This window comes from Aethalodelphis obliquidens, unplaced genomic scaffold, assembly GCF_003676395.1.
Source record: "Aethalodelphis obliquidens isolate GAN/ISIS:26980383/991018 unplaced genomic scaffold, ASM367639v1 scaffold14, whole genome shotgun sequence".
NCBI classification, from domain to species: Eukaryota; Metazoa; Chordata; class Mammalia; order Artiodactyla; family Delphinidae; genus Aethalodelphis; species Aethalodelphis obliquidens.
The window spans coordinates 37,437,194-37,461,520 of NW_020837958.1; the positions used below are offsets into that span (position 1 = coordinate 37,437,194).

The 24,327-nt window shown below is 42.6% G+C and overlaps 1 protein-coding gene across 3 annotated transcripts in view; it reads right to left on the reverse strand.

The window, feature by feature from the left end:
- LOC113625047 (synaptotagmin-9) overlaps positions 1 to 24,327 on the reverse strand; it is a 231,055-nt gene that overhangs the window by 152,180 nt on the left and 54,548 nt on the right. For all 3 annotated transcript variants that reach the window (XM_027115496.1, XM_027115497.1, XM_027115498.1), the window contains 2 exons: positions 15,992 to 16,346; positions 7,985 to 8,531 (listed from right to left, as the gene is read on the reverse strand). In XM_027115496.1, the coding sequence (XP_026971297.1) occupies positions 7,985 to 8,531; positions 15,992 to 16,346 (902 nt within the window). The remainder of the gene's footprint in view (positions 1 to 7,984; positions 8,532 to 15,991; positions 16,347 to 24,327) is intronic.

The following is a 24,327-nucleotide window of genomic DNA, read 5'->3' on the forward strand; positions in this document are numbered from 1 at the left end:
GTATGGTGACAGATGTTAACTAGACTTATTATGCTGATCATTTCACAATATATACAAATATAAATCATTATGTTGTACACCTGAAACTAATGTAATGTTATTCGTCAATCATACTTCAACTAAACATTTTTTAAATAAATAAAACATATACATCATTCATATAATAACAAGAATAAATAAACTTGCATTTTAAAGCCTTACATATATGGAAGAAAAAAGGCATTACGAATAATAATAGAATTACAGAATATCATGGATGCATACATGAGAAAAACCTATTCTAGTCCAGGGCTCATATAAGAGTCATCCAAGGAAGGGGCATTTAAGCTGGGATCTAAAAGCTTAGTACAAGTTAACAAGGAAAGAAAGGGGAAAGAAAAGTAAACCAGCATATAGGATAATTTTGAGGCACCTTTTCATGAACAGACTGAAATGGCTGTTGAAAAACACTCCTAAGTCCTGTTTGGCCATGATTCAGCTGTGTGACCCTGGCTGACTCTCTTAATGGCCCTCCACTTCAGTTTTATGTGCTAAATGAGGATTTTAGATTACAGGACCTCTTCAGGCTCTTTCTGGTATTCGATTGCAAGGCATTTAACATATATTATTAGTTATGTTAATAAATAATAGATACATACATACATAATTATTTAGTTAGTACAAGTAAAAACTGCTCTTTTGAACAGGCTTTGAGCAACATAGAACACAGTATTTCAAACACAGGGTGGATGTTCCAAGTAAAAATACTAGATTGCAAAATCCTTTTTTAACGCATAGCAGGGCTGATAGAACGAAAACGGAATTTTTCAGTGCCGGAAACAATGAGAAAGCATGAATCTACAGAGGTAAGTAAGTTGTGGAGCTGGAGTTTGAATGGAGGTAAATGTGAATCTCTGGTGGCTTAGTGCCCGAGTTTTAGCAGACTGAGGGAGAATCCTACATAAAGGTTGGAGTCCTCAAGACTGAGGGTCACATCCTTAAAGGACAAACAAAACAGAACTTCCGCCTAAATAAGTAGACATTGGAAATACATCCTGTCTTGGACTTAATCTAGGTAAAGCAAGAAAAAATAACCCCTTCCAGGTTCTAACCATTAATAAAAGCCTGTACTTACACAGTTGGAGTTTATATCCAGCCTACTTCATTGTCCAAAAACCCTCAAGCTCAAAATTTAAAGTTATTCCATGTCGGTAGTTTGCCTAGGCACCTGGTAGAAGAAATCACAAGTCATCTCTGAAGGAACGCACTTTAAACTCAAAGCTTGAAAATGTCTACTGATAAAGTTCTAAGCTAGATGAGCTCACAGTCACAAATAACTAAGTCCAAGAATCAACAATGCATGATGAGTAAGAGTTGATGGAAATTTCAAACAAAAGAATCAGAGATGCAAAGATTATAGCTACTGGCATTATAAGCAGCAGAATATAAAAATGCCTATGTATGAAATGGTAAAAGAAATTAAAAAAAAGAATTGAAAGTATGTTAAAAAAAGAGAGGCTATCAAATATATATTAGGCAAATGTGAAAATGCAGCAAATAACACTTCTACAAATGGAAAGAAGTAAATGACTGAGACTTTTCCAGAACTGATAAAAGGATACAATCTCAGATTCAGGAAACTCAATAAATCTCAGTCAGGGTAAATAAAAATAAATGCCCGCTTACCAATGTTATAGTTAAACTGTAAAACGCTAAACAGGAAAGCAAGATCTTGAAAGCAGTAAGAGAGAAAAGAAACATTACATACAAAAGAATAAATATTAGACTAAACGTTGATTTCTCTGAAGCAATTGAAGGTCAGGAAACTATGGAATGATCGTTTTACAATCAGAGTAGCTGAGAGTTTTATGCCCCACACCCCAATTTTTATACCCAGAAAAACAATCTAAGAACAACAGCAAAATAAAGACATATTCAGGACTATGGCTTTCAGTTGAAGGTTACGGCCAGCCTATGGATACTCCAATGAAGGCATCTAGGGGAATAAACAGCCCAACCTCACTCTCTCCCCTTCCTTATTTTCTGAACTAATCAGAAGCCAGAGACTAAGGGAGCCCTTTGCAGTTTGAAGAAAAATAAACAAAAACCCCCAAAGCCTCCAGGGGCCCTGAGCAGGAACAAATGAGAGGTATCCAAAATAATTCTCCCAGATAGTTTTATAAATCAAGAATTACCTTGATTCCAAGCCCGATAAGAGTCATACAAGAAAATAAATTACACATATCACTCATGAGCACAGATGCAAAAAATGCTAAACAACATAGCAAACCAAACTCAGCAACGTATAAAACAGGCAATATATCAAGGCAAGTCTGGATCATACTAAGAATATAAGATTGACTCAAAATTAGAAAAATGATCAACCTAATTGACCAAAATAGTAGGTTAAAAATGAAAAAACACCAAAAACTCACAAGCATAGCATTTGATAAAGTGAATGTTTGTGATAAAAAGGCTGAGTTAAAGGGAACCCTTGTACACTGTTGGTAGGAATGTAAATTGGTGCTGCCACTATAGAAGACAGTATGGAGGTTCCTTAAAAAACTAAAAGTAGAGCTACTATATGATCCAGCAATCCCACTCCTGCGCACATACCCAGAAAAAATGAAAACCATAATTCGAAAAGATACATGCACCCCTATGCTCATAGCAGCACTATTTACAAATAGCCAAGAGATGGAAACACCCAAGTGTCCATCAACAGATGACTGGCTTAAGAAGATGTGGTAAGCATACAATGGACTATTACTCAGCCTTAAAAAATAATGAAATATTTCCATTTGCAGCAACATGGATGGACCTAGAAAATATTATACTTAGTGAAGTCATACAGGGAAAGATAAATACTATATGGTATTACTCATATGTGGAATCTAAAAAATAATACAACTGAATCTATATAAAAAATGGAAACAGACTCACAGACATAGAGAACAAACTTATGGTTACCAAAGCGGGGGCAAATTAGGAGTATGGAATTAACAGATACAAATATTATACATAAAACAGATAAGCAACAAGGATTTACTGTATAGCACAGGGAATTATATTCAATATCTTGTAATCACCTATAATGGAATATAATCAGAAAAAATAACTGAATCACTATGCTGTACACCTGAAACTAACACAATACTGTTAATCAACTATACTACAATTTAATAAAAGGCTTAGTCAACTAGGAATAGAGGGGTACATTCTTAATATGATAAGACAACCATGATACATCTGTAGCAAAATCATATTCAATGGAAATGTTAAAGACATTCCATTTAAAAGGAATAAGTCAAGGATGACTACTACCACAATTATTATTGAGCATTGTAAGGGAAATCCTAGTCTGTGCAGTGAATTAAAAATAAAAGGTATACGGATTATAAAAAGACAAACAAAACTATCGTAACTCACATGACTAATTATCTACAAAGAAAATTCAGAAGCATCTATAAATTATAAGTAATAAGTTTTAAAAGACTGCCAAATAGAAGATAAATATATAAAATTTAAACTGCATAATTATATAGCAACAATAGAAAATGCAATTTTAGAAAACATACTATTGAAAATAACAAAAAATAACATACCTAGCAATAAAACTAACAAAATACATGAAAGACATCCTCATGTAGAAAATTATAAGCCTTGAATGAAAGACTTTAAAGGAGAACTAAATAAATGGAGACGTGCACTATGACCATGAATAGAAAGACTCAATATCACAGAAGATGTAAAACTTCCCTGAATTTATCTATAGACTTCATAGAAGTCCAAACACCAGAAAGAAATTTTAATTTGACAATCTGATTCTAACATTTATGAGAAAAGTCAAGTAAAAGCCAAGACTGAACTGAAGAAAAAGCAGGCTGGATAATTTTCTCTTCCAGATGTTAAAGCTTATCATAGAATGATACTAATTTACAAGTGCTATTGGTAGAGATACTCAAATAGAAAAATCGATAGAAAAGAGAATCCAGAAACAGACTCTTCATATATAGAGACCTATACAGGACAGAGCATACACTGCAGATTATTGGGAAAATATGCCAGAAAACTGGTTATCCACATAGAAAAAGAAATATGGGTGTCGTATGGACTGAATGTTTGTGCCCCTCCAAAATTCATAAGTTGAAGCCCTAACCCCCAGTGTGATGGTATTTGGGTCCTCTGGGAGGTAATTAGGTTTAAATGACATCAGGACGGTGAGGCCCCCATGATGAGATTATTGTCCTTACAAGAAGAAGAAGAAGAGAGACCAGAGCTCTGTCTCTCCACCATGTGAGGACACATCAAGAAGGCAGCTATCTGCAAGCCAGGAAGAAGGCTCTTACTAGGAACTGAATCTGCTAGCACCTTGATCTTGGACTTCTCAGCCTCCAGAACTGTGAGAAATAAATTCCTGGTGTTTTAACTACCTAGTCTATATACTTGGTTATGGCAGCCCAAGCTAATACAGGAGGCCTACGTTACATTGCACAATGTAATTGGATTCTGGGTGGACTAAAATTATAATTAGGAAAGGTGGAACTTTTTTTTGTTTTGTTTTGGTTTTTTGCGGTACGTGGACCTCTCACTGTTGTGGCCTCTCCCGTTGCGGAGCACAGGCTCCGGACGCGCAGGCTCAGCGGCCACGGCTCATGGGCCTAGCCGCTCCGCGGCACGTGGGATCTTCCCAGACTGGGGCACGAACCCATGTCCCCTGCATCGGCAGGTGGACTCTCAACCACTGCGCCACCAGGGAAGCCCCAGAACTTTTAACCTTCTAATAGAAAATACAGGAAAAATATCTTTATGACATAGGATAAGATAGGATTTCTTGAACAAGACAGAAAAGTGCTAAGTTACAATAGAAAATATTGATCCATTTTACTACATTAAACATAAGAATCTCTATTGATCAAAAATACCATCAAGTGAGCATAAAGGCAGCTATAAATGAAGAGACTATGTTTGCAATACACATAACCAACAAAGGATTACATCTAGACTATATAAAGAACATGTATCAGTCAACAGGAAAAAGAAAACTATAGGAAAACTACAGGAAAAAAAAAGAAAAAGTGCTGAACAAACATTTAGCAAGAAAGGAAATGTGAATGACCAATGAACATATCAAAAGATGGTTAACCTTGGTGGCCAAGAATATACAAATCACATTCCATTTTACGTGCATGCACATGCACACATATTAAACAATGCGGCAACTGCAAGAGTTGGTGAGACCGTGGAGCATGAGTAACTGTCATACCTCACAGTGGGAGGGTCATCTTGTACAGCCACGGTGGAAAAACGAACTCGGCATTGCCTAGAAAATTTGAACACGTGTACTTTTCCTCTATCAGGGTTACACCCTAGAGAAATTAATGCATCTGTGAACCTGGAGATGTGCATAAAAATGTTCTCTGCAGTATTATTCAGAATCATAAAAAACTAATCACAACCCAATATCATCAGTACAAGAGAGCTAATTTGTGTATATAACACAATGGAATTTTATACAGTAATGAAAATACATGAACCAGAGCTCCACTCATCTCTATTGCTAAATGTCAAAATCAACGTGGACTGAAAAAAAAAAAGTCAAAGAAGAGCTATGAAAAGCAGAAACAGACAAAACTGAACAATACATTGTCTTACAAATAAAATTCAGGATAGTGGTTTCCTCTTGGCAGGAATGGGCTGAGAGAATGTGACAGGGGAGGACAACCCAGGGGTCATCAGCAAGGTACTTGGTGGTAGTCTGCTCTTCAGCTGAGGGATGGGTCGTGACTACTCTTTTAATTTCCCTCATTAGTCTGTACGTGTGTAGCATATACACTGTGTGACATATATGCTATATTATAAAAGTGAAACCTTGGTAAATCTCAGACTTTCATTCTCAGTCTCTGTACAAAGTCACATGCAAAAAAGCACAAACAGCCCCAAATAGCAATTTTTAAATGGAATTTTTTTTTAATGGCAGATTACGAAACAACATGTAATTCCATTCCCAGGACCTCCTTTCTCCTGCTAGCCATCCAAAGGCTTAGATCAATGCTCAGAATATTTATTGTTTGCCTGAGGAAACAACTGAGCATTTCGAGGCTTTTAGCCTTATTGGTTTTCCTCCTTGGAAAATAATTTCACATTCTCCTCAACTCTGTGGAAATCCAGGATTCTCCGTCACTGGATGGAAAGCTCATAGTCACAGGAGAGTGCTACAATGGCAGTGATCTCAGGGCCAAAAGGTCTCTGCAGGCTGTCATTCTATATTCTCATCCCACGGGAAACAGCTCTAAGAGACCTGCCCACCAGGGATCAGCCCTATCCAGATTTTTTTCAGCCACTGTGCACTCAGTGTTCCTCTTTCCACAAAGTCTTCAGAAGGCAACTCACAGCAGGATCCCTGCTGAGATTTCTAATGACCACTCCAGCTATTATTTTACGGAATCCATTAGTCAAAAAATATAAAATGATGTCACACACTAGATGATCTGACCAACCTCTCTCTACCGACACTCATCACCGTTGGCCAGCAGTATCTCAGGGGACTTGGTAGGAACTCCAGTGAGACAGTTCATTCTTGAGCCATTCATCCTTAATATCAGCAGCCTGCCCATTCTGTTTCTTTAAAGCTTCTAAAGCTGCCTTCTGATTCTGGCGATTGGGATGTGGGATACAATCCTTGCCACCCACAGCATCCATTTTGGGTTTACAGATATCACAACCTTTTAAGTTTGAAGAGATCTGTTCCTTCCCCAATCTCCCATATCACCTTAGTTTCACCAGCTGATGTTCTCTGCACCTTTTCCAGCTCCTTCTTTTCTTTCCTCGTCATTATGATAAAGGCCAGCAAAACTCCACGTTCCACTTTGCTTATTTGAGTAGCAGGACAAAGCTGGCACTGGTATCTCATAGGATGTGAAGGGAAGGTGTCCCTTGGAATGTGAGTCCCCAGTTCACAAAAGTGGCTGAGATGAGAGAGTATCAGTGTGGGTATTTGGTCACTGGGAAGAGATTTTGTGTGTTTTCCTCCTGAGCAGAGTGAGAGCCTTTCACTGAATGGGCTCCAAACTCAAGCTAGATCATCACCCGAGTGGAGTAAGGGTGATGGTGCTTGCTGGCTTGGATGCCAGGACAGAGAAAGAGAACGATATCACCCGCAGAGGATGAGCTAACAAAGCTGCCTGAGCCAATCTGGACAGGGAAACGAAACAAGTGGCCTTAAAATATCAGAGTCCCCGAAGATAGTCCAATTTTCCTTTCTATTTCAGGAGCATCAATACACCTCTGCAGACAGTGAAAAGGATGCAAATGGAGTAAAAACATCACTGCTGCAATATCATGTTTAAATGTAAACATGGGTATATGGCAACACTTCTGCCCTCTCTCCTGAGCTCTAAATACGATTTGACCTTGTATAGATTAGCTTTGCCAATATCTGTAGATCTTTTCAGACGGACCTCCTTGTAACTTTGATTCTGTGTTTAAAAATATGGTGCCAACTCTTCCCAATCATTCTCACGTCTGGGATGAAAGCTGAAGATCTGATCGTGGGAAATGCTGCTGAGCTGACCTGAGAACATGGCAAGAGCTTAATGCTCTCAGCGAGTAAGGCAACGGTCTCTCAGCTGCAGATAACAGTTAGTAGGATGCCAGGATCCATTTAGCACAAACAACCTAAGAAAGCTCTAAAGAAAATGAGGTAAGGAGGACAGATAATATCTAATGCCTATTAGGGAACTGCTTAGAATTAGAAAGTAGAAAAGGGAGAATGTTATTAATATTGCTTCCATGAGTAATTCTCGGAAACTGCAAAATGAATATTGTGAAAGACTTGTTTCTGGAAAGGTACAAGGAGGTTTGAAGCGACAGCTCTAAGTACATTGAGATAAATTTTATACTCTGCCACCCCCAAAATAAAATAAAATAAGGTATAAGTAATCTGTTTGCATGCTGACCGAGAAGCGCCCTTCCCCCAACCAAAATGAAGAAATGTTAGACTTACATTGGTGACATATTCGATGTCCTTCCAAAGGATGCACTCCCTGGGGAAATCAGCCAAGTCTAAGAAGTGATCCACCACCACTTGGCCGATTAAGTCATGGCGAGAGAACCTGTCAAAGTCATAGACAGAGAAGTGAAGCTTCCGAGCTACAAGGTCATTGTAGGGAACCGGAAACAAAAACACTTCATCAAACACAGGGTTCAGGGTCTTTCTGTGAACTTTAGTCTGGTGTTTTGTTTTCCGATCGGGAAGCAAATAGATCTTGACATAAGGATCTGACGTCCCAGAAAAGTCCTTGGCGGGCAAATTGACAGCTTTGTGAATCTTCACTATGAGTTGCTCTAAGTCACAGTCATATTTTAAAATGAAGTTCAGCTTCCCACAGGCTTTGCTGTTACTCCTCTTCCCATCCTCATTATCCAATGACCTCTGCTTATATAACTCCGGTTTAATTCGACCAATTCCAGTCAACTGTTCCTGTTTTTGAAGCTGTTGGATATTGAAGTCTGGGTTTGACAGGTTGAGTTGTCTTCGGATTGAATTATGCCTTGAGTGAAGAGCAAGAGAGAACAAAGTTATAACCTCATTAGCTCCAGGTCTTTCAGAAACTTGTGCCTGGGATGTAGGTAGACTGACGAACACACTGTTAAGAGCTGAGACCTGTGGGCTTTTTTTTTTTTTTTTTGGCCTATATTCAAAATGCTCATCAATGCAAGTAAGCTGAAGCTCAAAGGCTTGAAGCTCAAAACTGAGGCCTGGCATCAGGAGATGAACTTACTTACATGCGACCTCGGAGCTTTAAAGGTTTAATGCACTTTCTAAACTGTCTAATATGCCATTAAAGAAGCTTATGCAGCTGGTGGGAGGTAAAGATTTGTACAAACTGGTTTAAAAAATAAAATGATTCGCCTTGATATACAGTATCATCCTGAAGCTGAAATAGCTAGGTATTATCTGAAAAAGAATGGATCTTCCTCTAAATTACACAGAATTTCCTGTCACTGGCTTTTAGCCTACTAAGGCTGCATATTCTTACTGGGTCAAATCAAATCATTTCATTACGAGAACACAGTTTTTGCTCTTCTGGAAATGTACGTCACAGGATGTGTCTGCTTGTAGGGGACTCTGTTGACTCTGACAGGTGCGAGTGCCAGCTCCGTGGCTGTGCTACTGCTGAACCACGTGGGTGATGAGTGATGAGAAGGAAGGGTTGTATTTCTTTAACAAACACTGAGGGTATAAAAGTTAAAGGTAAGCTCCTATAAATGTATATAGGGATTCAGTTAGAGAAGGCTGGAAACTGATATTTGCAAATTAAATATTTGCTATTCGAATATTTATATCCGAATCTACTCTTCACCCTATAAACTTATTGGTTTGGGTTAAAAGTTTCCCTGAAATTCTCTTTGCCTTACCTTGTGTGGGTCCTCACAAACTGAGAGAAGTAGTCATTACATACAAAGTTGTCTTGAAGGTTATTTTTGTTTGTTTTTAGCTCAGAGTTCAGAGCCATTATATTGTATTTTGTGCAGTCTCTCAATAACCTTAATTAAAATAGCCTCTCTCCACCAGAAGGTGAAAGGGAACAGTCAAGCTGTCTCTGAGGGGTTGGTAAATAGTTGAAGAGGCAGAGTAAAGATCAGAGTTTGTCTTCTTTTCCTTTCTTAAGACTACTTTATGAAATAAAGACATAAAAATGGGATTAATAGGCCCTGAAACGTGTTTGAAATTATTCTCCCTTGTCATACAGATGCTGTGATGCCAAACATTCCTCTTCATCCTAAAATACCCTCCTGACTACTAATCACCCACATGGTACAACAAGAGCGCAAGCACAGGGCTGTCACTTGAACCTGTCACAGCCAACACAGTCCACACCCAGACACACACATTCCCACATGTGCGAAAACTGTGTGGTGTGAATGTTTCTCTCGTGGGATTTAAATTTCTTACAGAGAAACCCACCATCTTAACTTTTCTCTGGATCTTCTGATTTTTCAGGGGGGAGGAAGAGACTCAGGGGAAGGCTGTTAGGCACCTACAACTGGTTCCCTGTACTAGTACAGCCAGGTCCGTCCCCTGCCTAGATGTTGAGCCTCTGTAGTGCTAGAATAGAGCTTTAATCCTGCTCTATTGGGATCTCTGGGCAGAAAGGTCTGGCAGGGAGCAGCAAGTATCCAGCCATATGCAGAGGCCGTAAGTGGCTGGTACCAGCTCCAGCTTCCCCTGCCGTTGATTTTTCTCTCCAGGCTGGATTCAAACAAGGGCCCTACTTGAGCCTGGAGTCAGTTCCCACCTACGATGGGCCATTCTGAGTGCTATCTAGTTAGTCAGTGGTGCAATTTAAATACTAAAAGTACACCTTCAAGACCAACTAGGTGTCTGGAAGCCAACTACCTCCACTGGATCTTAAGAAAGAGGACATTACTGCAATTCAACAAATTTGAATGTGTGAAGCAAGGGGTCAGGTAGGGTGGAAGAGACAGAGGGGCAAAGCCTCGTCACTGCTTTCAAGGAAGTGCCTTGCCAGGAGTAGACAGTCATACACTGACTATAAATCAGGGCAGAGGGGGATAAGAACTGACCGGAGGTTAGGGAGAGGGAGAGAGGAAGGCCTCTGGCTAGGGAAATTGTCACGGATGAGATAGCACTTGAGCCAAGCCTACCTACTTAACCTGGCCTCAGCCTCCCAGCTGATGCTCCAGACCTCAACAGGGAAATTAACTAAGTTTTCCTCTTGGCTCCCAGCTCTCCAGCAGGCTGGGACCTTCAGCTCTTCTGTCCCAGCAGCTTTCACCTCATACATGCCCATATCTTCCATTCCAGGCGGTATTAAGAACCAGAGCTCAGAACCTCCAGCATCCCTCCCATCGCTGGATTTCCCCTGCAACCATGGACAAGTGTACACTCTTCTACCCTCTCTCATCTCAGGGACCCCATCTCAGAGGGGAAACTTGGCCTGTCCCTTCCCTGGTTTGGGGCACCACTGTTTACAAGGCTTCAGGGGGTCCAAAGACAGGAAAGACAGAAGGACATTGTGACTTCAGAACCATGACGGGTTTCTTTACAAAGTTCGAGTCACGACAGGGAAATCTGGAAACAGGAGAAACAGGCCTTCTTGGAATCTTCCCTTGTGATGGAGAGGAGAGGGCTGGGTTGTTCTGAACCACCAACAGACAGAAGAAGTGGGAGTAGCAGATAGACACAGTTAACTGACTACAAGGGCAGGAGGAAATGGGAATCTGAGGCTTTCTTGGTTCTGGGATTCGGAGGCCTTGAGAGTGAGTGAGATAATGGAGATGCAGACATCAGGCCTTGGACGGTGGAGGTGTGGGGTTAAGTGCAGCTGGTTACACTGAAGCGTGTCCTGCTCCCACCCTCCCCCAAGTTAAAAAAGGCATGAAACCTTGGTGTCATCGTCAAATACTTTATCCCGTTACTAAAATGAGCCTATGTCCACCAACACTTTCTCTAAAGTAGCTCACATCTCATGCCTCTTTGCATTCCCACTGCTTCCAGTTGAGTTCAGGCCCTCACCATCACAGGTCTGAACTGGATCCCTATATCCAGTCTTCACCCCATCCCACGATTCTTATACAGTCTTGCCAGATTAATCTTCTAAAGAACAATCAGCACTTTAACATGTGTAACTGGTGCTCTTTTGTGTATTTCCCCTTTCAAGGCCAGGGCTATATCCTTTCTCCCTCTTTACTACCAGCACATAACACAGAACTTTGCACATAGCAAATGTTTAATACGTGTGTCTACAGTAAATATATAAATGCCATGGACATAATAGTTTCTGATCATTAAAGCTCAGTAGAGAAAATACACATTTACACCTGGTTTCAGGGTCTCATGGAAGCTGAGAGAGGTCTAGGCAACTTCCATTTTTGAAGCTGTCAGTTCATTAAAATCTGAAGAAATAACTAAAAGAGTAATTCAAAAAATTATGTTTTAAATGTTTACATCTAACCAACGCTCTCAACACATAAAAATATATAGCTTAATAAAACTGTGCTTCTCCTAGAGTAATTGCAGCACTTAATCCTAGTGGGCCACTTACTGGAGTTGCGGCCAGTAATGGGACTCAAATTTAGAAGACTCAAATTGTCTTCTTCTTTCAATTCTCTCAGAGTATTTCTGCGACTCTAAGGATTGTTTAATTCAGAGACAAGCTCAAAAGTCTAAATGTAAGGCTCTGAGGAATGTGAGAGCTGGGACAAGTGACCTTCCATCGGCTTCACACCATTACACGCTCTACTCAGTTTATACTTTTGCGCTTTGCCATTTTTGTCAGCAGAACATGAGGAAAGTGGCCTGATATTGACGAATGTACTCTTCAGTCATTCATGAAAAATTCCACTATGTGCCAGAGGCTGCACTAGGGGTTAGATATACAGGGAGAAGCAGAGCAGATATGGTCTTTGAACTCACAGAACTCATAGTCTAGAGCGGGGTATAGGCAATAAACAAACAATCGTAGAGTTAGAAATAGACTTTAATCCTGTGAAGAAGTGAAAGTAAGGCAACTTGTGGGAAAATAAAGAGTGGGAGGGAGTGGAGGAAAGAACACATACTTCAGATAGGGTGGTGAGGGAGACCTTTCTGAGGAGGTGACACTTTAGCAGGGACATTAAGGCTGCAAAGGAGCCTGGCATGGCGAAGGAAAAGGAAAAGCATTTCAGGCTGAGGGAACAGCATGTGTGAAGGTACCAAGGCAGGAAAAGTCAGGGATACTGAAGGAACCAAGAGAGAAGCTAGTGTAGATGGAATGTGATGAGCTTTTCCGAATAAGGCCTCTTAACTGAGTCCATGTTAACAGGGTCCTCTGGGTTTGTGCCACATGGTGGCCTGGCTGGGAGGTGAGGCCGATAGCTGACAGAAGCAGACTGTGGCAGTATTACACAGGCCTTAACAGACCTGATAAGGAGTTTGTGGCGTGGAAATTGAAATTTTTATAAAGCTAAAGTATTTTAAAGGAAATGTGAGAAGACTTAAAGAAAAAAAAAACAGATTGAACTTTCATTTTGGGACATGAATCAGGAAATGGATTAGATGGCCTTTCAAGGTTCCTTCTATTTTGAGGATCCAGGGATTTTCATGTATTTGGAGTCCTCTCATATATTTGGAGACCTCTAAAATGTTCTGGTATTGAAAAGTTCTAAAAAAAAAAAAAAAAAAAATCCACATTCCCAGGATATTAGGTCATTATACAAAAGGGATTTCATCCAAATTGAAAGGAATTAACAGGAATTTTGGAGGGTTCTAATAGTAACTGAGCTAACCAGAAACAGAATGCAAACATGCTTGATCTTGGAAGAACAAAAGAAAGTCATCCTGACCAGAAACATTCTTAGAAGATGGAGCAAAGCTCATCTTTAGGACATTCCAAAAGGCAGTGGTGGGAGCCACACATATCCAAGCTGAAGAGGCCAGATGACAGTGGGACTTCCGATGCAAACGCCACGGCTGAAGCTGTGCCAATCGCCATGACAGTGGGGAGGCCTTCACCGGGAGTCTAAGCTTTGTATGCTCTGGGCTGAGCAGGTGCCCAGGGAACTTTGGGACAAGTGATAACAGCTGCAGGAGGGAAGCAGTAAGAAAGAAAGTGACAGCAGTGAGAAAGTGAAGATCATAATGAGAAAGAAGGGAATAGAAATAATAACTAGCAGAGCAGACTGTTTAGAGCCATCTCAGCAAAGAGTACCCTCCCTTTCCCCAAATATGGTATGAAAAATGCTACTTAAAAAAGAATGTTAAAAATGTTCTGGAGCATCAAGGAAATTTCATTCATTTTACCCACTCTGTCAGTAAAAAGGCTTTGTGTGTGTGTGTGTGTGTGTTTACAGCACCACCCTAAAGAATTAGAAGACCACACCCTGCTTATTATGGAAAGACCATGAGTCAAAGACGTGTATTTCCAGACATAACCCATAAAACTAGGTCAGCAGTAATTTAGATAAGAATGTCTGAAATGCGAAATGATGCAAATTATCAGTATTAGGTCAAATGCAGCTGGAGAGAGTTTAGTTTTCTTATGGTAGTCAAATATTACCAAACTTGGTTTTGGCCATCAGAAGAGAAAATTTAATTGCACGACTCCAAAACTAGAATAAGTCTAAATGTAAAATGCATTTTACAGGGATAATTCCTTCCCTCTCTCATTTTAGTTTTCTTTTTCCTTCTACCCAGTTTCTACAAATCAGTGGTGAAGATAGCTACAGTTTTTAGCTTTATATGAAATCTGTTTTTTGATACGCAGGTTACTTATACATTTTCCTAGGATAAACACTGTAATAATTATAGTGGTATGATTGCCATCAATTCATTAGAATTATGGCAGAGTCCTCAGACCTATAATCTAATAAGAACACAGTACTATCACTCTGTCTTGATGGAACCCAGATCAGAAAAATGAACATGCAGAGTCAAACCAGATAGGAGACGATTTCAATGGAGACCCCATCTGAAGGCCCTCCTTACTGAAGTACTGAAAGGATTTTATCGTGAGTTTGCACCACTGCACAAACTCCACGGCAGCATCAGACAGAGCTCCAGTTATATTTAAGTCTTAAATCTGAAGAGAAATCCTGATGATAAAATCTGAGGATTTCTTCTAAATCAAATGGCAAACAACCATCCATTTCCTCACGGAGGAATATTTTAGGTAAAGCTCTCTAATTCAGAATTGGAAATGATGCTAAAATAGCTTTCTGAAAAAATTAAATTATAAACTGTCATATTCCATCCTACTTAATGTGAATGAGCAGAGCCTCTAGGATAAACTTGATTAACATAAAAAAGGGTAAAATCTTATTTCTGTTTCTAGAGAACAAATAAAAAAGATGTAAAAAAAAAAAAAAAAAAAAACCCAAACTGTGCTTGTACTTTCCAAATAACAGCATATGCTGTTCCCCCAGCTATCACTCAGGCAAATATTTTCATTTTAAAGAAAGCTGCCTTCTGGGTCTCTTTTCCTGAGGTCTCTTATTGAGAGTGAAGTTTTATATACAGTGATTCCGAACTGGCTGCTTAGCCTCAAAGCCACCTGTATGCATCTGAGTCTTGGGAGAGGCAGGTCTCGATGATGATGATGATGATGATGATGATGATAGCAGCACTGAAAACAAAATGGCAGCTCAGGGTGTGGAGCAGGTGCTAGATGCAGGCCTGGGCAAAGCACATGTGATGCACATGGTACCACCTCATTCTCAAAACCACCTATCACCGTTCCCCTCTCACAAGACGAAACAGAAACAGACGAAGGCTAAATAACGTGTCCAATATCATACTTGTAGGTAAAGCTAGTTTATTGGACCCCAGAGTCCTTGCTTTTTAATCACTGCACTGTATTATTTCTCTACTGAGCGAGAGCACAGAGCACCCAGCCCATGGAAAGACAGTGACAATGGGCCTGGGTACGCTGGAGACCTTGCAAAGCCTGGAGGTGGACGAAGACCCCCAGCCACTGTGTGGACTCTACGGAGAGCCTGTGTGTGACCGCTAGGCTAGGTCAGAGGCACGGAGAATCAACTCCATAGCACTACGAGAGCAGCACGGAAGAGTGGGTAAAAACTTGGGCTCTGGTGTTGTTTGAACCGGGGTTCAAACCCTGACCTGGGTGCTTACCAATATATGACTTTGTTTCTTAATCTCCCTGACTTAAGTTTCTTCTTCTGTGAGACGAAAACGATAATAAGATCCATCTCACGCAAAGTTGTGAGGGATAATAAAATAATACACATGAAGCGCTTAGACAGTCCTTGACATGGTAAGCCTTAGCAATGCTAACTATTGCTGTTATGAACTAAGTACAGACTAAGCAGCGCTCAGGAACCTCACAGGAATATAGGAAGCATCAAGCTTTCCCATATTCATGTCTCTGATACCTAATGGACACGTGACAGGTTACAGGCTCCTCGGCTAGTCAATGCTACTGCTGCCAAGAGAAGGGAACAGGGTGGTGCTCGCCCTGCATCCAGAAAGGAAGGGGGCATTACTGACCGAGCTGATGAGGCTGTTGGCTCTGTGACTTGGCGCTGTACGCGGACGCCATGGGCACAGTTCTCCCGGTCCCCTGTCTGGGTCGCGAGGGGAATGTCAGGGGAGGTGTGGCTGATCTTCATGGAGGAGTCTGGACAAGGGGTGGGAGGGTCTAGGAAGCCCTCGCTGTTCTCCTGCTCGTTGGTCTCTGTGTCCATGTAGTTAAGAGGCTCCTGGTTGTTGTCTTTGCTACCAGAGAACAGGCCTCGTTCTCGCCACGGAACCCAGCAGAGTTTCCAAGACACGAAGAGAGACACGCCAAAGAGGGCGAGGCCACAGGCGGTGACCACAAGGGTCAGCAGGCTCACTGAGATATCTGCAAAGAAGCAAAGATCAAAGGTCAGTGGGATTGCTCCTCCCGTGCCCACCCACTGCACGGTGCGGGCAGAAAGACCCTCTCACCCACGCATCCGTCAGGAGTGATGGCAGAAGGCCAGGCTGGGCGTGCTGCTGGGCCTCCCGACTCTGAGGCAGGGGCAGTGAGGACGCAGGGGCAACGAGGACGCAGGGGCAATGAGGACGCAGGGGCAATGAGGACGCAGGGGCAATGAGGACGCAGGGGCAGTGAGGACTCGGGTACGAGCGCAGAGGATGGAACACGCAGCCATGTTTAGAAACAAACAGCCTGCAATAGCAAGAGACAGGGTGCGTTCAGGGGACCAGGAATGCCCTGCAAGTCAACTGAGACCCGGGCCCTCGGCAATGCAAATCATTGATATTCCGGGAGCAGGATAGCTTCAACTGTGCTTAAAAATTCCTCTGTCATATGGGGACATATGTATATGTATAACTGATTCACTTTGTTATAAAGCAGAAACTAACACACCATTCTAAAGCAATTATAACCCAATAAAGATGTTAAAAAAATTCCTCTGTTATCTCAGAGAGCAGTATAATATAAATTTGGGAATTGTTTAAGTAACATATTTTTTTTTTGCGATACGCGGGCCTCTCACTGTTGTGGCCTCTTCCATTGCGGAGCACAGGCTCCGGACGCGCAGGCTCAGCGGCCACGGCTCACGGGCCCAGGCGCTCCGCGGCACGTGGGATCTTCCCGGACCGGGGCACGAACCCACGTCCCCCGCATCGGCAGGTGGACTCCCAACCAATGCGCCACCAGGGAAGCCCAAGTAACATCTTTTTAAAACAAGAGAAATCAGAGTGCTTTTTCCCCCCTCTTTTTGATAGGAACTTTCAACGGTCTAAGCAAAATGAAGCTCAAGTCCTCCCAAACCCTCAAGAATACCCACCACCTGGTGGTCAGGTGCCCAGGACCCGGGGACGATGGTCATAGTTTGGGTTTCCCCAGTAGCAGAACTGAGACAAGTATTCAAGGGCAAGAGGTTTATTTAGAAGGTGAAGAAAACACATGTAGGGAAGTAGGGAAGTGATCCAGGGGGGAGTGTAAGGGCAGTGATCCAGGGGAGTAAGAAAGCAGCCAGTAAGGGGGGCTTTATCAAGCCAGTTACCACAGTGGGAGACCAGAGGTTAAGCTGCTAGGGAGGTTCCACACGCTAGAGACCAGGGGACTGGGTTATTCATAACATCAACCCCTTCAGCCATTGATTTGAGGGCAACTCTCAAGGGGCATTTCTAACCTGCAGCATGGGTGGCAAAGTAAGTTTCTGTGGCCAGAAAATTCCCACATTTCAAATAAATGCAGGGCTGGCCTTGGAGGTCAGCAGGCACGTGCTCAAGTGTTAACGGAGTGGGGTTTTGGTGGGGGCAACAACATCTGCTATGTGGACCGCAGCCCCATGGCCTCAGCTAGGGTCCAAGGCAGCGCAGTGTCCGGTGGCTGTGCACCCAACTCTCAGAACAAAGCCCAACCCTCTTGAGGCTTCCACCACCCTACAGTAGAGCCAGGGAAGCTGAGGCATCGACCTGAACTCATTCCTGGCACTGTGGTGCTACAAACTCCTCCCTTTAAAGGACACCCCTAACTGCCCTTGCTGGGCTCCATTACATCCTAGAGCCCCAAGGATTCTCCCCAGGTTCTGCCTTTACTGTCCATCATTAATACTTGTATTACTTCAGCCAAAGTTTTCTGGCTGTCCATTCCATGCCAGGGACTGTGCCAGGCTTTGGAGACACGATGGAGAACGTGATAGACACACTCCTACCTTCACAGACTCATATTCTAGTGAAGGAGAAAATTAGGACTCAGGTACTTAATAGCCACAATTTCAACGATCCACAGCACACGACAATCCATGACATGAGGCAGGTTGCGTCTCTGCTGAGGCATATGCACGTGAACCCGTCCCGCAAGTCCCTTACCTACGGAGTCAAGCTGACCCCCTACTGTCCGTGTGCTTTTCAACATGACTCTGAAGGTACTTGACCATTCTTATGACATGATAAAACAATTTCTTCATGAGAAATTGCTCTTGACAGAAAGCCAGCTGCCAGGGCTGCTGATGGAGCTACCGTATCTCCTCTATGCCTCCCAATCCATCTTTGCCCTTGTGGCGAAACAATATTACGTTTCTGTTTGGAAACATGGGGGTTCCAGCTTCAGCATGGGTAACTGAGCTCCAAATCTTTGCTTATCTCATTTCTCTCCTTAAGTATCACTGAAATGGGATATGCAAGCTATGTGACTATGGAAAGCAAGTCCAGGTACCTTCTATCCATCGGTGAACGAGTAATGCGGAGGAGTTTCTGGGATTGTTTTAAAGGAAAAGCCGATCAGGGCTGAACACTTAACACAGGCAAATGAAGGGACACTGAGGGAAAAATAGAAATTAACAATCTCAAGTGCAGAGCAAAAAGGGCAGGGATGGGGGACAAGGAACAGAGTCAGTGGGGGCAAAGTACAGGGCCCCAGAAATCACACCTCATGGAGCCCCAACTTGAGGGGGAGGAGAGCACGGTTTGGCCACAGGCTCCACGTGGTTCTGAGAGCTCACAGAGCAGGATGGAAAATTTGTCGGTGAAAACTTCCATGACAGGCGGTAGTACTGGGGGCTCAGGGAAGCAGGAGGCCCCTCCCAGTTAATCAGGCTGCCACAGCAAACACCGGCCCCCACCTCCTCCAACGAGAGCGCCACAACACAGCGAAACCCCTTAATACGTTCCGTAATCCAAACAGAGGCAAAACCCCCTCCCTACATCCTGTTAATCACTTCAGCACTTTCCTGACACAGACACCACTAGGAGAATAGCATAGGCTGGAGGAGGCATACAGCAGAAGGCAGTAAGGTTCAGGAGTGTGACGCGATAATTACATATTATTATTTACCAAATATTCACTCTTCCACACCACAGTGCCCCCTCCAAGGAAGGAGCATGAATCCAAACCCCCTGACGTTGGTCTTGGCCACGTGACTTGCTCTGGTCAATGAAATATGAGTAGATGTGGCCCACGCCACCTTGGACCAGAGGACTCTTGGGCTCCCGCCTTCTGCTGTGAGAAGAAGAGGTCTTAAATAGGGCTGATCTTTCAGCCTGGGTGCCATAAAGGAAGACTTGTGGCATAGGCCCAAAGTCCAGAATGAGGAGCACACTTAAACCTGACACACGGACTGGGGCAGGGCAGAAACTGATCCACAGATCCATGAGCAAAACGTAAATAGTTGATGTTTTATTTAAGTCACTAGGGTCTCAAAGGCGGTTGTCACCATGGCAAAAAGCTGACTAATAAACATGACCATAAAATTTATTGTCCAAGACTAAGATACTTTTAAGAGGGAAAAGAGGCGGTATCAACAATCACATCAACAAGAGACTTCACCCAGGACTGTCCAGGACTACGGGCACCCTGCATTTAGAATCCCACCTGAGCTGTGGACTCATCAGCTTGGTATAACGTGGCCTCTCAGGGTTTACTTGGTGTTGGCAACATGCTAAAAATAAGGTAAATCCTGGGCCCACTTCTGCTAGTAACCGTAGGGCCCTGACCCAGCTCAAGAACGATTCCAGCTTGTTCGCTGACTCCCAGCTCACACACCCAAAAAACGCCTTGCTCCCAAGTCCAGTCATGGGGGAGCCATGAGAGCAGGGGTCTGGTCTGAGCAGGCATTCAGTGTACATCTGATGCAGCCCACCAGAGGGCCCTGTGACCGCTTCTGTGTTTACTGTGAGTTAAGGCTGTGGCCTGTAAACTCCAGGAGCCGCTAGTCACATTCATAGTCATGATAAATGTTTGTACATAGAGTTACTACAGAAAATGTCTGGCAAATAGCAAGAAGGCCTTTTCCTCATTTACACAAAGGGGCCGTGTAGGTGAGCAGGGGGCCAGGGAGCACCTGCCAGGAGAAACCAACAGCGACCCACACAGCCACACCAACCACTAAGCGTAACAGTCGGAACTTCTGCTTGCAAACAGCTCAGGGTGCCCTCTACACACTCTATTTGTACTTTTCTCTTTTTTCAGAAAGAATTACTAGAAAGTGGCTTCAGAGTCACTAAGGCCACACATACCACCCACCTCAGACCCACAGCCTCAGGAAAGGGAGTGGGAGAATCCACTGAGAATCACAAAATAGCTTTATTTAGAAAAGGAGTTCTTGCTTAAGTTAGGTGGCAGGTACATGGCCAATTGTTTTATCACTGATCTTTAAACTACATGTATGCTATACATATATATATATGTGTGTGTATATTCTTTGGCATTTATGTATATTTTATAATAAAAATGGAAAAAACCCCAGCACATAGCGACATCAAAAAGTTATTATTCTAACTTTTTTCTGAAGAACAGAAAAGTGTAATTGGTCCTTCTGTCAAAGAGGCAAGAGAATAACCAGCTGGTGATTCGGGGATGAAAGGAGGCAAATGGTAACCCAGTTGTGATCCAGATTCCCAGAGGGGTTGCTGTTTGGGGGTGACAGTGCGTGAAACCGTACCCAGAGCTGCCATGGAGAACATCCCTCCAGGGAGGATGCGGAGTGGGGTGCCTGATCGTCAGAACCCTTTTCTGCTGGCTACTAGCCCTCACCACAGGACATGAGGTACTGCAGCACTGTCCCTGGACACCAGACACAAGACACCATGACACCCCTAGACCCAGCAGACACCCAGCTGGACACCTATGATTCCAAGGGGTCCCTGCAAGCCTGAAGACTTGCTCTGGAATGACCAATATTACTGCCCAAGGAGCACAAAGCTTGAGCGCCTACACTGCACAGGGACAGAGGAACAGTAGTTGCCCCGCTGAACTGTGAAGCAACAGGAGGAGTTTATAAACTGATGACGACAAAATCATAGGACAAATGGGCCAAATCAGCAACTTGAAAGAGGCTAACCAATCAAGCTGAGTCATCAGAACAAATGGCACGTGACATGAATTAATGCGAGAGGCAAATTAATGCCTATACTCAGTAAGATGTTTAAAATAGTGGCTAAGAGGGAGAAGCATGGTTGCAGCAGTACCCAGAATCCGACATGCCTGAGGTCTCATCTGGTCTAACTAAGAAAAGGAGACTGTAGCCCTAGAATTCCACAGCCAGCCACATTATCACAAGAAGAAAGGAACGGCATTTTCAGCCATCAGTGACTCAGAAAATATACCATTCACCTACCCTTTCCAGCAATACAAGCTACGGAAATTCTCCAAATAAATAAAAATTTATGTCGGAATAGAGAACCCAAGAAGGGAAGGGCTTTCTAGATAAGATACGTACTTACATACTATGTATCACAAGAATTAGTGATAAGCAAAGAAGATAGTAAAAAGTGTATTAAATCTGAATAATTGCTGGTTTTGAGGTTATGACGTTTAATGAAACTGTTAAGGAAAGCAACACTTAAAAGAGCAAAGGAATGGTAACTATACACATAAATTCCAACAATTTCAACAAAACGTGGGAGATGGAAAAAGGAAGGAAGTAAAAACAAATTAAATGGCCTACATTGTGAGCAGGGAGAGATGACAGATACTTCAACTCGATGTTGATAAGGAAATATAGGTGCAAATATGTATATAAAATATTTAAGGGAGACTGTGGTTCATAATGGTGTATATGCATATATATTTATCCATATATATCCTCTCTTTCCTGACACCCTGCCCCCATTAAATAATATGAAACAAATAAAAAGTATAAACAATCACAAAGAAAATAGCATGGGATGATCAGCAAACAAGGTTTTAAATTTTTTTTTCTGAAAGACAGTATGTGGATGGAGCTGTGGTAGAGGATGCCACAGGCCTCCCCCCGCCCCCCGCAAAATGCAGAGGGAGATACACCTGAGGGGCAGGCAACCCGGCCCACTAAACTCATACAGGCTCAGGACACAGACATTTCCAATGTCGTAGCAGCGAAGACTAAGACGTTGAGCTGAAAACGAGGGCAGTGACTGAAAATCTTCACCAAATACTGTCCAGTCTGGCTAGGGAGAAACCAAGGCAACTAGTATGAGAACTAGTGCCCAGGAGTAGAATCCTCCATATTCTTGAAAAAAAATGGAATCCCTTATAATCCCCTTTAAGTAAACACTCCCTCATAGATACACAGCCTCATGGTCAGCTTTCCTACTGCCTCATTATTAAATATGACTAAATTGCAAAGAATCACCAGCCGTATGGAGAAATCTTACAGCGACATTAACATACAGAAGCAAAAAAAATGTTCCCAGAGGAAACAGAGAGAACTCAGGAAGGAAACAGGAACTCTTAAAACATTTCATTCACAGGAAATTTCCACAATGTATTTCCATAAAATAAGGGTGGATGACTAGTAAATGGAATGAAGAATAAAATAAGACAAGTTTCGTAGGGACAAAATCGCATGATTGCTAAAACAAATAAAAAATTCGAAAGAGGGTAAAGTCAGGGAACATGTACCTGAATAGGAACCAAAGATTCAGGAAACTTAGGCAAAACAAATATGTGCTATACAATATGTACCCAGGAAGTCTAATAACTAAGTTTTCCAGAAGGTTAGGACACAGAAGGTGAAGGTAAAAATCATCAATTAAAAAAAAATTCCCTAGAATTGAAGGACCAATTGATAGGGGTCCACCGAGCACCTATAGTAAACTAACCCTACCTTAGGCCCCTTGGAAATTGTGAAATTTCCAAACATAAAAATCAGAGAAAAATCACAAAAGCTTAAGAGACCAAAAATAATATGAACTCAAAGACATTGGAACCATACCGGCATTGGACTTAAAAAATAGATAATGGAATAATGCCTGCAAACTTCTGAGGGAAAATTACGATCAAGTTAGAATTCTATACCCAAACACACTATCAATCAAGTGTGAGGGCCAAAAAAGTCACTTTCAGACTTACAAAAAGTCAGAAAGATTACTCTCCAGGCACCTATCATAGGAAGTTATTTGAGGATGAATGTGTGAGATTAAAATGAGATAGAACACTCCCTCTTGCGAGAGCACGGGAATCACAAATAACTGCTGAACAATCATCGACAGGAAGACACTGGAACTAACCAAAAAAGATACACCACATCCAAAGACAAAGGAGAAGCCACAATGAGACGGCAGGAGGGGCACAATCACAGTAAAATCAAATCCCGTAACTGCTGGGTGGGTGACTCACCAACTGGAGAACATTTATACCACACAAGTCCACCCACCGGAGTGAAGGTTCTGAGCCCCACGTCAGGCTTCCCAACCTGGGGGTCCGGCAACGGGACGAGGAATTCCTAGAGAATCAGACTTTGAAGGCTAGCGGGATTTGACTGCAGGACTTCGACAGGACTGGGAGAAACAGAGACTCCACTCTTGGAGGGCACACACAAAGTAGTGTGAGCATTGGGACCCAGGGAAAGGAGCAGTGACCCCATAAGAGACCGAACCATATCTACCTGCTAGTGTTGGAGGGTCTCCTGCAGATGCAGGGGGTGGCTGTTTCTCACTGTGGGGATGAGGACAGTGGCAGCGGAAGTTCTGGGAAGTACTCTTGGTGTGAGCCCTCCCAGAGTCTGCCATTAGCCCCACCAAACAGCCAACACAGGAAAGCTCCAGTGTTGGGTCACCTTAGGCCAAACAACCAACAGGGAGGGAACCCAGCCTCACCCATTAGCAGTCAAGCAGATTAAAGTTTTACTGAGCTCTGCCCACCACAGCAACACCCAGCTCTACCCAACACCAGTACCTCCCATCAGGAAGCTTGCAAAAGCCTCTTAGATAGCCTCATCCACCACAGGGTAGACAGCAGAAGCAAGAAGAACTACAATCCTGCAGCCTGTGGAATGAAAACCACATTTGCAGAAAGACAGACAAAATGAAAAGGCAGAGGACTATGTACCAGATGAAGGAACAAGATAAAACCCCTGAAAAAAAAACCAAATGAAGTGGAGATAGGCAACCTTCCAGAAAAAGAATTC